This window comes from Macrobrachium nipponense, chromosome 31, assembly GCF_015104395.2.
Source record: "Macrobrachium nipponense isolate FS-2020 chromosome 31, ASM1510439v2, whole genome shotgun sequence".
Lineage (NCBI taxonomy): Eukaryota > Metazoa > Arthropoda > Malacostraca > Decapoda > Palaemonidae > Macrobrachium > Macrobrachium nipponense.
The window spans coordinates 9,189,866-9,207,365 of NC_061093.1; the positions used below are offsets into that span (position 1 = coordinate 9,189,866).

The 17,500-nt window shown below is 40.1% G+C and overlaps 1 protein-coding gene across 1 annotated transcript in view; it reads left to right on the forward strand.

Moving 5' to 3' along the window:
- Positions 1 to 17,500, forward strand: part of LOC135206597 (dynein axonemal heavy chain 3-like) — a 270,995-nt gene that overhangs the window by 4,230 nt on the left and 249,265 nt on the right. The window contains 4 exon segments of the mRNA XM_064237937.1: positions 5,456 to 5,535; positions 5,537 to 5,586; positions 12,568 to 12,681; positions 15,666 to 15,776. Of these exon segments, the coding sequence (XP_064094007.1) occupies positions 5,456 to 5,535; positions 5,537 to 5,586; positions 12,568 to 12,681; positions 15,666 to 15,776 (355 nt within the window).

A 17,500-nucleotide genomic window follows, 5' to 3' on the forward strand; every position in this document is an offset into this window, starting at 1 on the left:
CACGAAGGATTGATAAGCCTTGCTAAACTCTGTTAAAATAATAATAATAATAATAATAATAATAATAATAATAATAATAATAATAATAATAATAATAATAATAATAATAATAATAATAATAATAGTGTGGCGCCGTGGAGGAGTGGGTTAGGTCGTCAATAGACTTAAGTCAAGTTAAGCAACATTGGAGCTGGTCAGTCATTGGATGGGTGACCGCTCTCCTCGGCGTTGATTCCTTGGGAAAGGATCTTTACCATAATTTCCTCAGTCTACTCAGCTGTAAATGATACCTATCCCTGATGGGGTAGGGTCCAGCTATGGGTTAAATAGCAAAACTCAGCAATGATGGAAAGAAATGAAGGAATAAACGACAACGACGTAAATGGAACCTCTGGCAACAGAGGAGCTTCGTCCGGCAACCAGGTATTCAACCCAATTGAAGGGGAAGACGGTCAGGTACTTGGAGGTCGTCATCCAGCAACTGATCACCACAACGACAGTAATCAACAGCCTGAGATTGGAGCTACAGAGGCAAAAAGGAAGAAATGGACAAGAGAAGAAAATAAGGAAATATGGAGATGCTACATCAGAAGCAACCCGACGGAGAGAGGATATAGAAGAAGATTGGTCAACATCTGGAATGAGAGGAATAACACCCCCCAAACAGAGCAGAGGCTGGCAGACCAAGTAAGGAACATAAAGAAAAAGAACTTGCTCTCCCCAACAGAAAGAGAAGAACTGGAAAGGGAAATGTCACACGACAACGAATTACACGAAGGCGAACTGAGAGACGATGCCACAGAAGACGACAGGGAGGATGAGGTATCAAACAACGACACACGAAGAAACACCGACGAAGTAACAGAGAGGACGGAATGGGTAGAAAAGATTAGACAATGGATGGAGCCAGATACAGAGAGAACAAAGATCCCTCCATGAAAGCCTACAACACCAAGAAATTAAGGGAGAAAACAAGTGAGGTCAATGAAATAATGGGCATAATACACACCACCAGTATCACAGAAACAAATAACTTGACATATGCAGGAGCAAGATTAGTAGCAGAACTGTGGGTGGGGATTCGAACACCAACACCACCAGCACAACCAACCAAACAGAAACCAAAACAGCAACCTCCTTGGAAAAGGCGCCTGGAAAAGCAAATCATGGTGATGAGATCTGACTTGAGTAAACTGAAAGAGATGGCAGAAAAAAAGGCTAAGAAGCAAGAAAACAAGGGAGGAACTCAACGAGAAATACAAAGTACAAGAGAGGGGACTAAACAACACAATAGAAGATATAAAACAGAGGCTTAAGGCCAAAGCACATAAGATCCAACGGTACATGAACAGGAATAAGGGATACCAACAGAACAAACTATTCGGAACCAACCAGAAAAGACTATACAGCCAGAAAAGACTATACAGCCAACTAAGAGACTCTGGGAAAACATATGGAGCAATCCGGTATCACAACAAACATGCAACATGGCCCCAGAAGTCAAGGAAGAAGAAACAGGGAGAATAAACAAAGATTCACAGAGATCACGACAGACACGTCAGACACCAACTAAAGAAAATGCCAAACTGGAAAGCCCCAGGTCCCGATGAAGTCCATGGATACTGGCTCAAAAACTTCAAGGCCCTACACCCACGAATAGCAGAACAACTCCAGCATTGTATCTCAAATCACCAAGCACCCAAATGGATGACCACAGGAAGAACATCCTTAGTACAAAAAGACAAGAGTAAGGGAAATATAGCCAGTAACTACAGGCCTATCACCTGCCTACCAATAATGTGGAAGTTACTAACAGGTATCATCAGTGAAAGGAGACAAACACCATCCCCCACCAACAGAAAGGCTGCAGACAAAATGGTAATGAAGAACAGTAGGAGAAGGAAAACCAACCTAAGCATGGCATGGATAGACTATAAGAAAGCCTTCGACATGATACCACACACATGGCTAATAGAATGGCTGAAAATATATGGGGCAGAGGAAAACACCATCAGCTTCCTCAAAAATACAATGCGCAACTGGAATACAATACTTACAAGCTCTGGAATAAGACTAGCAGAGGTTAATATCAGGAGAGGGATCTTCCAGGGCGACTCACTGTCCCCACTACTCTTCGTAGTAGCCATGATTCCCATGACAAAAGTACTACAGAAGATGGATGCCGGGTACCAACTCAAGAAAAGAGGCAACAGAATCAACCATCTGATGTTCATGGACGACATCAAGCTGTATGGTAAGAGCATCAAGGAAATAGATACCCTAATCCAGACTGTAAGGATTGTATCTGGGGACATCAGGATGGAGTTTGGAATAGAAAAATGCGCCTTAGTCAACATACAAAAAAGGCAAAGTAACGAGAACTGAAGGGATAAAGCTACTAGATGGGAGCAACATCAAACACATAGATGAGACAGGATACAAATACCTGGGAATAATGGAAGGAGGGGATATAAAACACCAAGAGATGAAGGACACGATCAGGAAAGAATATATGCAGAGACTCAAGGCGATACTCAAGTCAAAACTCAATGCCGGAAATATGATAAAAGCCATAAACACATGGGCAGTGCCAGTAATCAGATACAGCGCAGGAATAGTGGAATGGACGAAGGGAGAACTCCGCAGCATAGATCAGAAACCAGGAAACATATGACAATACACAAAGCACTACACCCAAGAGCAAATACGGACAAAGACTATACATAACACGAAAGGAAGGAGGGAAAGGACTACCTAAGTATAGAGGACTGCGTCAACATCGAGAACAGAACACTGGGGCAATATCTGAAAACCAGTGAAGACGAGTGGCTAAAGAGTGCATGGGAAGAAGGACTAATAAAAGTAGACGAAGACCCAGAAATATACAGAGACAGGAGAATGACAGACGGAACAGAGGACTGGCACAACAAACCAATGCACGGACAATACATGAGACAGACTAAAGAACTAGCCAGCGATGACACATGGCAATGGCTACAGAGGGGAGAGCTAAAGAAGGAAACTGAAGGAATGATAACAGCGGCACAAGATCAGGCCCTAAGAACCAGATATGTTCAAAGAAGGATAGACGGACCTAAGAACCAGATTGGTTCAAAAAGGAAGATAGACGGAAATAACATCTCTCCCATATGTAGGAAGTGCAATACGAAAAATGAAACCGTAAACCACATAGCAAGTGAATGCCCGGCACTTGCACAGAACCAGTACAAAAAGAGGCATGATTCAGTGGCAAAAGCCCTCCACTGGAGCCTGTGCAAGAAACATCAGCTACCTTGCAGTAATAAGTGGTACGAGCACCAACCTGAGGGAGTGATAGAAAACGATCAGGCAAGATCCTCTGGGACTATGGTATCAGAACGGATAGGGTGATACGTGCAAACAGACCAGACGTGACGTTGATTGACAAAGTCAAGAAGAAAAAGTATCACTCATGATGTCGCAATACCATGGGACACCAGAGTTGAAGAGAAAGAGAGGGAAAAAATGGATAAGTATCAAGATCTGAAAATAGAAATAAGAAGGATATGGGATATGCCAGTGGAAATCGTACCATAATCATAGGAGCACTAGGCACGATCCCAAGATCCCTGAAAAGGAATCTAGAAAAACTAGACGCTGAAGTAGCTCCAGGACTCATACAGAAGAGTGTGATCCTAGAAACGGCACACATAGTAAGAAAAGTGATGACTCCTAAGGAGTGCCAAGATGCAACCCCGGAACCCACATATAAATACCACCCAGTCGAATTGGAGGACTGTGATAGAGCAAAAAAAAAAAAATAATAATAATAATTAAATGAATCAACCATCTGATGTTCATGGACGACATCAAGCTGTATGGTAAGAGCATACAAGGAAATAGATACCCTAATCCAGACTGTAAGGATTGTATCTGGGGACATCAGGATGAGTTTGGAATAGAAAATTGCGCCTTAGTCAACATACAAAAAAGGCAAAGTAAACGAGAACTGAAGGGATAAAAGCTACCATATGGGAGCAACATCAAACACATAGATGAGACAGGATACAAATACCTGGAATAATGGAAGGAGGGGATATAAAACACCAAGAGATGAGGACACGATCAGGAAAGAATATATGCAGAGACTCAAGGCGATACTCAAGTCAAAACTCAATGCCGGAAATATGATAAAAGCCATAAACACATGGGCAGTGCCAGTAATCAGATACAGCAGCAGGAAATAGTGGAATGGACGAAGGCAGAAATCCGCAGTATAGATCAGAAAACCAGGAAACATATGACAATACACAAAGCACTACACCCAAGAGCAAATACGGACAGACTATACATAACACGAAAGGAAGGAGGGAGAGGACTACTAAGTGTAGAGGACTGCGTCAATATCGAGAACAGAACACTGGGGCAATATCTGAAAACCAGTGAAGACGAGTGGCTAAAGAGTACATGGGAAGAAGGACTAATAAAAGTAGACGAAGACCCAGAAAAAGAAAATATACAGAGACAGAATGACAGACCAGAACAGAGGGACTGGCACAACAAACCAATGCACGGACAATAGATGAGACAGACTAAAGAACTAGCCAGCGATGACACATGGCAATGGCTACAGAGGGGAGAGCTAAAGAAGGAAACTGAAGGAATGATAACAGCAGCACAAGAACAGGCCCTAAGAACCAGATATGTTCAAAGAAGGATAGACGGAAAATAACATCTCTCCCATATGTAGGAAGTGCAATACGAAAAATGAAACCATAAACCACATAGCAAGTGAATGCCCGGCACTTGCACAGAACCAGTACAAAAAGAGGCATGATTCAGTGGCAAAAGCCCTCCACTGGAGCCTGTGCAAGAAACATCAGCTACCTTGCAGTAATAAGTGGTACGAGCACCAACCTGAGGGAGTGATAGAAAACGATCAGGCAAAGATCTCTGGGACTATGGTATCAGAACGGATAGGGTGATACGTGCAAACAGACCAGACGTGACGTTGATTGACAAAGTCAGAAGAAAGTATCACTCATTGATGTCGCAATACCACTGGAAACCAGAGTTGAAGAGAAAGAGAGGGAAAAAATGGATAAGTATCAAGATCTGAAAACAGAAATAAGAAGGATATGGGATATGCCAGTGGAAATCGTACCCATAATCATAGGAGCACTTGTCACGATCCCAAGATCCCTGAAAAGGAATCTAGAAAAACTAGACAATGAAGTAGCTCCAGGACTTATGCAGAAGAGTGTGATCCTAGAAACGGCACACATAGTAAGGAAAGTGGATGGAACTCCTAATAGGAGGCATGGAATGCAACCTCCCGGAACCCCACAACTATAAATACCACCCAGTCGAATTGGAGGACTGTGATAGAGCAAAAAAAAAAAAAAAAAAAAAATCAAATAAATAATAATAATAAACAGTGTCATTAAATGCAATTTCCTTTGATCCAAACTGTTAGGTTCTACGGAAGCCAAAAAGGAAGTGAGGTTCCGTGAATCATCTGAGCTGTGTGGCTTGGAGGAACAACTTCGTATACAGCCATGAGGAACGAGCTCGCCGTCCACAGCCATCGGAGAGAGATCTTTCAAGGTCAGTTATAACCAGATACCCATATTGCATAGATTGATGAGTGGTAGATTAATATTTCAATCTAGCATTTCAATCACCAGGTTGTTGAATATGCATATACACACATATATATCTATATTGTCACAGGGCATGGCCGGGGCTAGATGTGATATGAGAATTGTAGGGATGGCTCTACGTTATATCTTAGGATAAGGCAACTGACTAGGGGCGGCCACACATGTGATCAGAAAAGATGGAACTTTAGTTAACTCCAGATGAAACCAATGTAACAAATATGGATTCAAGGTAAACTTACTGTGTCCACTTAACATATAATTCACTAAAGGTATCAGAAGAATGAATTTTAACAGGAGCTATCAATAGAGCCCCGTGGCACTATATGACTTTATGGTACGGTAATGATTAGTCCACAACAGAATGCTACACTACTGCAAGCAATACACTCTGTGCCTAAATAGGCTAATCACAATTCATAAATGGGAAATAGAATCCTTAAGTAATACAGGGTAGAGCAATGTTAAGCAAGGTCGGATCACAGTGGGGTTTCCGGGAAACTTGATATGGCACTTGCAGTAAGTAAGATGGTTGGCACCATTGACCTACTTATGATTTTCACAACAGGCACACTCAAGACAGATCAGCAAAGCAGGGAATGTTGTTACATACGAGGGAATGCCGAGTTAAGTATTACATGACTGAATTATAAAACAACAACAGAACACCACAAAGTCTTTACACTGAAAATACACAAAATCACTGAATTACTATATGAACACTAAATTATGGTAACATTTGTATTTAATTTATTTATAAGGCAAAAATATTACATCCTCAATCAAAATTCACAAGAATCTCTGAAGAAGACAAGGTAACAGGGAAATGGATATGGGAAACAGGTGAAACAGGTGGAAAAATTGAATATAATGCAAAATAATGAGGCCGGACAGACAACTTTCAATCACTACTTTAGTCCATGAATTAGACTTACATTGATCAGAGCCAGTTTCTCGTATTTGGGCACATCAGTGGAAGCAGTACCACATATAGTCCCCCACCTGTTAGGGATACGATGCAAGATGAAAAGGGTGCTCCTGGGTTCACAGAGTCATTCATCAGGGCTCAGGGTTCAAGGTGGATAGTGACAAGGACCACCTCCAGAGTGACAGCATCACAGGGACGTCTAGTGGGACTCGAGCAGAGTGCCTGTCCAGCAGGCACTCTGCTCGAGAGTGACGCCGTAAAACACACTAGCAAAGTGTTTTCTATTGTTTTGCATTGACCTTGTGGTTCTGTTTCCTGCCAGCGTGCTGAAGTCCCAGGCACATCGGAGATCCCAGGTCACGTGGTCATCCAGCTTTCTTTTCTTTTTAGGGTGCGCCAGATGTCCAGAATGAGTGCCTCCTGTGGCGTTGACTCAGGGGCTTCATTAAGTGACCTGGAAAGAGCTTTAATACAGTCACAATGGTCTAGGAAGGGAAATGAAAAGACTTCCAAAGAAAAAGAATAACAGAAATTTGTAGGATTGGCAAAATCCCTACAACTGACTGTTAATGTCAATTGCAATATGAAATAGCATTACGTTGATGTCTTTTGAAACTGATATTCTTTAAGAGGAGAGTTGGCTTATAAAGAGGTGTTCTTCGTTGCAACTCCCCCTACAGGTTGACATATCGTTCCTTAAATTGGGTTAGAATGTCTACAAACAAGAAAACTTGATGTTACTTTAACAGTGTGTGCTCTGTTAGTTCCCTCTTTGTGGATCTAAATAAGCTTAAAATTAGTATTTCTGTGGCAAATATAAATGCAAGTATTTCACTTAAGTGTTAGTGATTACATTATCATAGAATCTGAGTTGCTCTCCTGGGATTAAATGACTTGAGAAATGTTTGTTATTAAGCTTAAGCAGCGTAGTTAGCAAAATATTAAGTTAGTATTTCATGAATGGATATCTTATGACTTAATGTAACAACGTATGATTAGGGTTACAGGGTTATTACCAGAGTAATATCAATATTTAAATATTCATGCACGATGAGGTACAGTGCCAGACTTGGCAAGGTTGCTAGAGCCTAGTGGCTCTGATTTAAGTAAATGTTCAAAATGAGGTAGTACATAAATAAGTTACAATGAAGGTTCATCGCATGAACTACAGATTATATTATGATTTAATATTCATGGAATTAATATGAGATCTAGACCTATGAGTTGGTCGTGTATGTACATGATATAAGCATAGGCGTAGGAGGCATGGGGCAGGGGGGGCAACTGGTCCCCCTGGATTTGGGAATCTGCTAAAATTTGGGCAAATGGGTTGGGATATTCAGGCATTAGGAGGAGAAAAAAATTCTATAATTTAAAAAAACAACAAGAATAAGAATAAAGATGATGATAAACTTGTATTTGTAGGTTAACCAGGTAATAAATAATTGCACATTAATTATGATTATCAATTTATCATTTTCTTAGAATATCCTCATTCGATTACTAAAAGAATACCCTTATTCGATTACAAAAAATCTCTTATTAATTTTAAGTATGAGTACAAGACTGTTTTTTTATCCTCATGGTAATGGAGGAGCCGGGAAACTCCAACTGTAAACATATCTCTGCTAGTGTTTGGACCACCACATCCAGGGGCTATTTATCGACGTGTAGTTGAAAAATGGAAATACAGTGGTAAACTATCTCCAGTCAAATTCTCTGTGTGAAACTTTGCCACACTTCAGTGAGGTGGCAAAAACCCTGGCAATTATACCTGCAACATCTTGTTTAGCAGAGAGGTCATTCTGTGCTTGAGAAGACTCAAAACCTTCCAAGATGCTCACAGCATTAGGACTTCTCTGCAGTGAAAAGAGGTCATGCCAACAGGGTAGACATTGACAAATGAAAGGGAAGAGTGAAAATGTTTTTCTAATATATCCCCAAATATGCTATAGCCTTTACCAGTGTAATACAGATTTTCATTTGTATTTCTATAATCTTTTTCTACATGTCGTTGATGATCTATTATTCATGTCATATATCATGAAAAAATAATGTAAAAATTATCTGTTGATACTATGCTCCTTTATAAGTTGCGTAAGATTTTAAAAGATATCCCTTCATTTTATTATATCTGAGAGAGTTTGGGTACTTTTAAACACACACAAGATGTATGCATGAACACTGAATGAAGAATAGTAGCATCTACATGATTTTGCTAAATGTTTTTAAATTCGTACCTACTGTACATAATTTAACAGCTGTTTGGTGTTATTACACAGATATATGGCAATTTGAAAAAACTTGGTGGGTTTCTGAAATTCGGGCAAATGTGGGGTTGCCCCCCCAAATAAATTCTATCTCCAACACCTATGGATATAAGATTTTACTTGGTTACATAAATGCATGCTGTTAGGTGCCTTGATGGGGCAAGGTAAAGGTAATACTCGTGGTCTTAGGTGATGTCATGGTACGTAAGAATGATAATGGCACTGTGCCAGGTGTGGCACTAATTAAAAACTTAGATTCTCCATGCTCCTAACTGAATGGATGGGAAGTCATAGACTTATAGAGCCAAAGGAACCAGTCGATTGGCACTCTGCACTGGCAGAGTGTGAGACAAAATAAAAGGGGAGCCGTTGTAAGGCATAGAAGGAGTCCGTAACTGGGCAAGGTTGCCACGAAAATATTGAGATAACAGATTATATTACGAGGTTATAAGAAGTATAAGTAAGGGAAGAGACTTGGAATCTTACTAAGGCTAGAGTTACCAGAACTCTTTGTTAGGTCAAGTATTGGCACTAGTGTGAGGAAAGATCATCAGTGCCCTCAGGCTACCCTGAGGCACTCTGCATTTGACCGTCCTTCCTTGGCCCTCTTTTAGGTTGATGGTTTAATAATCCATGAGGAATTGGTGGAACCGAGTCTGAAAAAGGTGGAGTGCCCCCTGTTTTGGCTGCTGTTGCAATTGGAGCAGAGCAGTGCCTACCATCGCCAATACTAACTGTCACAGTTCCTTGAGTTCTGTGGCCAGTTCAGACATGGAGGAATTCTCACTCAGGGACTTGTTACCTGAGGACTAGGAAAGAGAGGAAGAGGTATTTGTGGGCGTGAGAGGCTCACAAGTTATGGTGACCAACTCAGGCATAGGTTGCAAGGCTGAGCTGTATGATGAACTAATGCTGTGGTCAGGGGAATATGGCTCTTTTACCGACACTGGTAGTGGAGCCAACCCTTGAGAAGAGAGGGGTTGCAGACTGGGATGTCTTGAAGTGAGATCTGGGGTGCGTGCTGGTACTGGCACTAATGCAGGACCAGACACAAGGACTGAATTCGGAATGGGCTCAATGTACGGGACAGATGGAGTGTCGCACTACTCAGGGTACTCAAGTGCACTGGCAGAGAATTTGAAGTAAGTTTGGGATCTCGGGAGGGAAGATCTTTGGGGTGCTTGGCCACTAGCATTAGGGCAAGGACTAGCACAGGAATAGGATTGGGAATTGGCTCAATGTTCGGGACGAATGGAGTGTGGCACTGCTCAGGGCACAATAGTGGCACTGAGAGAAGAACTGTGCTCTTGCACTGGCAATAGGGGAGGGCCTGGCACAGGAATTAGATTTTTCAGGGTCTCGTTGTTCAGAATGAACGGAGCCTGGCACTGCTCAGGGTGCTCAAGTGCCACTGACAGTGGGTGTAAGCAGGTCTGTGAGGACTATTTATGCCTGATGGAGTCTTTGAGGAATTATGACCCCTGGAGCGTGTTAAATTCGGTGGGGACTGGAAATCCTGTCCCAGGAGGAGGTCATAGCCTCCAGGAATGTAGGTTGCTACTGCAAGGGCACAAATCTTAGTTCTGTGAGGCCTGATTATCCTCAACTGAACTGTTGGGAGTATTAATTTAACATGGCCTTCATACAATTGCCATGCACAGGTTTCCTTGAGGGTGTCTATTTTGATCCAACTGTGCCCAGAGGTATGGGAAGATGGATTTATTTTCCATTCCAGGGTGCTGATGTAAGAATGGTATACATCCCATTTGTCCGCCAAGTGGCAGCACTTGGTGAACGCCCGTAGGTCTTTGTCGCGGAGGTGAGTGGCAGGAGTGACCGGGCCTTAGTAGAAGTAATCTTCGAGTTGTATGTGCTTGAACAGGGTGCCGAAGTTAGAGATGTTTTGGGCTTCTACCGTGACCGTGGGTCTTTTGGTATGCCCAGTTGGCCCATGTTTGACCTGCTTCCTTGGAGTGGCCTTGCCAACGCTGTCTCCAGCGCTCGGGGGTAATTTCATATGCCTTAGTTACGGGCTTTCGAACCTCCTCGAGTTTTCCCTGGTTGTCCAGGTGTGGGAGCGGAAAGTAACTGCTCCCTTTCCGCCCGTGTGTTTGCCAAGGATCAGGGAAACCTCTGCAGGAGTGGATGTATGTGTGGAGAAGACCTTTTGTACGTGGTTGAGCCAGGCTTCTGACTAATAATCCATCCACTTTTAAATTAGATAGCTTACACCATTGAGAGTGGACTGGGGAGAGGTCGGAGAGGCGTTCGCAGCGTTCTTTTGGGTGAGCTGTAGCTCATGGGCTCTTTGTTTCTCCCTATCCTCTCTTTCCTTTCCTTTCCTGTCTGTCTATCTTCCTCTCTCTTATCTTTCTCTTTTCTTTCACCTTCTTCTTCCTTCTCTTTTACTTCTCTTTTCCATTTTTCTTTTCCTTAGCCTATTCCTGTTTAGCAGCTGTTACTCGGCGTCATTAACACAGATGGCGAGTGCATCTCCATTGAGTTCAAACTTTTCCCAAGGGCAGTGAAGGTTTTGTACTAGTCGTATAGGCCGACATTTTGTTGCTTTGGCTGGTTTGTGAGCTTAACCTCCAGGCAAGGTGAAGGGTACTCCTACTCCCTGTGGTACACGATGCCTAAGGGTACAGTGCTAGGGGTGATCTGGCACTGCTGTGGCAGTAAGTGACTATGCAATGGAGTGGGTCAGTAGGTGGCACCACAGGAATTTGTGGTTTGTTCCATAGGATGGATTGTGGCACTCTGGGGAGTCGAGCGGGACAATTTTAAGGTCCTGTATTAGATAGCGCATAGGCTTGTTCCAGGGTGATCGAGCGTATGAATCTTAAGGTCCTTTTTGTTAGAACTGCAGGGGTTTGATCATAGAGAACAGGTTTTGGTTTTCCTGGAGAACGTAGGTTGTTTGAAAGAACGTGATTTGTTCGAAAGAACGGATTTGTTGTTCCGAAGAACGTAGGGTTGTTCGAAAAGAATGGGTGTTTGTTCCAAAAAGTGTAGATTTTTTAGAAAAGAATAGGCTTGTTTGTCCTGAAGAATGTAGGCTTGATCAAAAAGAATGGGGCTGTTTGCGCCAAAGAACTTATGCTTGTTCAAAAAGAACGGGTTTGTTTATTCTGACAAATGTAGGCTTGTTCGAAAAGAACAGTTTTGTTTGTTCTGAAGAACATAAGTTTGTTAGAAAAGAATGGGCATGATTTACAGAGATGCACTTGAAATAATCAGGCTTAATATTCACAAGGAAATAGAAGGCGAGTGGAGTCCATAAGCTATCATGCAACAAACTTTTATTTGTTGCGAGCATGTGTGTAATAAATTTTACGTTACATTAAAAGGTTGACCAGAAGAAAACAATTGATCAGAATGGTTCGTGAATTTGACGTAACTCTAAGAGGTCATAACGTTCAACTGTATTTCATTTGTGCTCCGACAATGCCTCAATAAAGGCGAAAGCGCTCGGTATGGATTTAAGCCTATCATTTTCCTGTGGTATTTGCTCATATAATGAAGTCACGTGCATCTACTGTGATTTTTAAGCATATATATATATATATATATATATATATATATATATATATATATATATATATATATATACATACACACACACACACACTACATATATATATATATATATATATATATATATATATATATATATATATATATATTGTATGTGTGTGTGTAATAGGACTAATATCTGTCAATATTCCAGGTACTTCCAGTACTTGAATGAAGGAATTGCAGATCACCAAGTGACAACACCACCACCAAATCTTCTGAAGGTCGTGACCCTGGACGTAGACAAGAGTGTACTGAGAAATATCAGGTGAGCCTTGACCCCCATTATGCAGGAGTTTTCGTTAATTAAGGTAAACCTGTAGGTTCAGTGATAAAACGATTTGGAAGGGTCTTCTGAACTTTGCGAGCCAAACCAATAAAGGGCAGTGGTTAAGGATCAGTTTATTTAATATGTATTTGCTTTTATCTGCAAGCACTTCAGCAAATTCATGAGGGTAAGCAAATTCAATCGTATCCAACACACACCCATGGGGTATTTTGAAGAGCATATATATTTTACAGAAATCTGAGTCAAGCAGGCCTTCGAACCACTTTGGTTGCTGAACACCTTCGACCTCATGCCATCTATACTCTCAGTGGGTGAAATCGTCGTTTGAATGGGAACGTCACAGTAGGTACCTTTGATGGTGGAAAGATCGCAAAGTCTGTTTTCTTTTTAAATGTGCCTAAGGGTGAAAATGTAGCGCATCGTTCATGGATATCAGATGTAATTTCACGTCCTTGTGATTTTTATGAGGAAAACACTCGACTCCTGTTCATTACCTAACATATTTTGCCATGAGAAGGAAGTCGTTGCATACCCTGCTTCATTCACGCCTCTGACTTTGCTCTGGTAATAAAATTGACACTAAATCCTGATAATACAATATGTATCGAGCCTTCATAAATATTTCCGAAGTACTCGAAAGCGTTCAAATTAGTCTTTTAAGATTTAGTAAAAAACATCGATAAGGATCCGCAAGCTCTATAGTCTGTCTCACTGTATTAGGTGGGGAAAGACTAGAGTGCAGTTCTGTGAAATTCTCGAGTGTAATCTGTTGCCTTGTTTCTCTTCGAATCTTGACACGACAAAAGTAAACTGTTTTGTTCCTGTACTATCTACTTTCACCACAGCTCACCAGGCTTTCGGTTCGTCCATTGGTTGAGGGAAAGTAAGTTTCCACAAAACTTACGACCATCGTACGTATGTCTTTTTTTTCCCTTTGAGTTTTCTTTGAATTAAAGCCTTTGCGGTCAATAATGGAGATGGCTGTTTTTGGGCACTTAAACACTTTATACTTCTTGTGACATGCGCAGCTGTTTGCGGCATCTCATTAAACTAAATTTCCTCTACTAATCATCTTCGTTACACGAAAAACTTTTCCCATTCAGAGACTTTACTTAGCTCTCTTTGTATTAACCCTCTGGTTTTTCCTATAAATTTTTACAAGCTGTCGTCGTCTTTCTCGCAAGATCTATCTAGCCTTCAGACAAAGCAGATTCTCCTATCCTAGAAAAGGAACTGCTATCATGCCAATGGGAATTAATTTTTTTTATTATGGTTGAAGTTTCAGATTCGAAGCTCACTTTGTGCTCTTCTAGTAAAATCAGATACAAAGTAGAAAGGAGATAACTTATAGAACCATATTACTTTTCTGTCGTAAAAAAAAGTCAGAATAATCTTGTAAGTCATAAGGACCATAAAAGTGATATTCATTCATCAAATATTAAGTTTTTTCAGTCAGGGAAACGAGGATTGACGCCCGAGAATGAAATAGAATACATCTGGATTCATTGTAGGCGTCTTTATTCGAAGTTCTTATGAGTGCCATATTAAACTTCATGGCGACTTGAAAGAGGTTAATTGGCCACATTCTAATTGGCCATTTTACTTTAAATTATAACCAGTATGTTGTTAAGAAGGTTGCCAGTGACATTATTTCAAAAAGGGATGCCTTATTTGAGAGCACTTGACCACCAAGTCATATTTTAGTGGCTATGTAATCAAGTTTGGTTTCACTGAAGATGCCAAAAGAGGATTATGGCTAATTATTGACAGAGAAAGAGAACTTGATCAAAATGGAAGTATTACTTTCGTTTTGGTTGCTGGATCTCAATAGTAGTAGTTACTGAAGATCTGTTGTGTCATCCTGAGAGGCTGCTGATCCATTGTTCAACAGGATCGATTCCGTGCTCAAATTAGATCAGTTTTATTCATTGTCTTGTCCCTGTAAAAGAGTTTTGTAAATTGCCAGTATTACTATCATTCTCTGGCTCTGTTCCCGGATTATGCCGAGCCATTCCTGGTGAAAATATACGAAGAAGAATATGAAACCTGTAATCAAAATAAATAGTTATATGCATTCGTCATTAGGGACGAGCTAATTATTTTTTTTTTAGAAAGTATTCAGTTGCCCTAAAATGCTTCCACCCATTACATTGTTTAAACGTTGTCAAATATAATTTCATGTACTGAGATACATTACATTTGATGAATATTTAAAGTAATAAAAACATTGAGGAGAAAGATGCTCGCTGTCTGTGCGATTCTTTCTTTCAGTTTATGCCTCGGGATCCACTAGACTAGAGAACTCGACCAAATAACTCTTCACATGTTCATAGTAGCTACTCTCACAGAATATAGGCCTCATTTTAGGTCTCTAAGATTAATGCCAGTGAACCACAAATCACTTGTCTCTTTCCTCAGTGTCATACACTTTTTGACAGGTAAGTATAATGTGACTCATACGAGTCTCGAATGAATGCATTTATACTACTTCACTCCTATGCGGGCGAACACAAGCTCGCGCACATATACATTTATATGCATGCAAATTGGTATATATATATATATATATATATATATATATATATATATATATATATATATATATATATATATATGTTTGTTTTCGCTTTAAACGCACTTTGTGTTGGAGTGGGTGTTTCCAAAGTACGTAAACATTCCAGTCCTTAAGAAGTCTTCAAAGGATAAGATTGTTAATTTAATACATTTTCCCCTGTCGTGGTTTGGCATCACCTCAGTTGAGTAATGAAGTAAATATTTGCGGCTTAGATCAACATGAGAGCGACAGATTTTGCGGCTATTGCCACCGTTGTCCGGTCCCTCCACAGTTGATCTTCGAGTTTATATGAGAGCTAGGCTTACTATTCTGCTCCGACTAACCAACAGAATTATAGTCTACTACCATATGAAACTTGCTGCAACCACACATTTCCTTCCTCTCACAGATTCCGCCTCGTGGTCAGCGACTTGGTAGAGGAACTGAGGGAATGTTACCTGAAGGGAGCCAGGAGCGCCGTTCTCACCTACGCGCTGCACTGTCCCGCGATTCGAGCAAAGTAATTATTTTTTGTCGTTGGGGTCCTAGTTGTTCATTTGTTCATTTATCCTTTTCATATGTTCACGTCATTCATTTTAATACTCTTTTTATGAATTGCGTTGTTATAAAGGAAATGCGTACTATTTCCTTCATGTAGCTGAACAATACATCTTCAGTTTTGTATGTATATATATTTTTATATAGATATATATCAGGTACTATATATATTATAATAATAATATATATATAATAATATCTATATTATATAATATATATATTATAGGTACGGGGATACGGAAGGACATGGCACATTACATGATTCTTTATTGCTAGCGACGTTTCGAGACAAAGTCCCATCTTCAGGCTAAAGGCAAGAAATAAATATTACATCATTACCAAACAATTAGGAATTTTAACGTAAAATTATTATAAATTAAAGTATTTCTAAGTAAAATTACGAATTAAAAAATCTCAAAGAATGAGTATTACATCAATACATAACATATTCAAGAAAAGGAAATGCAAAATCATAAAAAATTAAAATATTTCTAAGTAAAATATTTCTAAGTAAAAGACAGGTTTATTTGCAAATAGAGGGTGTAGGTATGGGGAATCCCCTAAGTTGTACATTCGCCAATATTTTTATGCTCAAATTTGAAAGGGAACTGCTGGACAATTGCCCTCCGTCTTTTAAACCACTTTTTTACCGAAGGTATGTAGATGACACTTTTGTTTTGTTTAAAGATAGGCATCATAGCGACTCATTTTTACAATATGCTAACTCCAAACATCAAAATATTAAATTTACCTGTGAATTAGAAGAAAATGGACAATTAGTATTTTTAGATACAATGGTAGTTCGTAAAGATAACTGTTTTAACATAGGAATCTACAGGAAACCTACCTTTACCGGTCTTGGCTTGAATTTCAACAGTTTTTGTTTTTATAATTTTAATTTAAATTCTTTATCAACACTCCTCGACAGGGCTATAAACCTAACATCAAGTTGGAAATTATTCCATGACGAAATAATATTTCTCGAGGGATTTTTCAACAGCAATTGTTACCCATCGGGGTTATTTTTTAAATACGTCAAAAATTCCATCAGTATCTTTTTTCATCCACCTAGTCCAGTCCATTTAGCACAGAAATTTAGATACTATATTAAAATACCTTATATACATGATAGGAAGTTTTTGCCCCCCCTTAAGAAAATTTTAAACCGCCATTATCCAGCAGTTGATACCAGATTCACTTGCATAAATCCTAGAAATATTGGTAGCTTCCTAAAACACAAAGAGAAATTGCCCTCCTTGATGCAATCCGGTGTAGTGTATTTATTTAATTGCTGCCGATGTAATCAGCAGACCTACGTAGGAAGTACGCGCCGGTTGCTCAAAGTGAGATGTGATGCTCATAGAGGTGTAAGTTACCGAACGGGCAGCAAATTATCCACCCCTGAACAATCAAATATTAGGAATCACGCCAGAATCTGTAGGGCAGAGATAGATTATAACAACTTTAAGGTCATTATGACGTCACCATATGAACACCACCTCCTCGTTCTTGAAAGTTTGGCAATTAAGAAACTGGTACCTTCAATTAACAACCATACTACCTCAGTACCTTTGTATATAACATAAAGACACGTCACTTTGTCTTGCCTCTTCTTTGACTTTTTTCCACCGTCCTGACACGGAACGGCGGGACTCTGCTTGAGCAAGGTATTTTCCTCATTTTTAA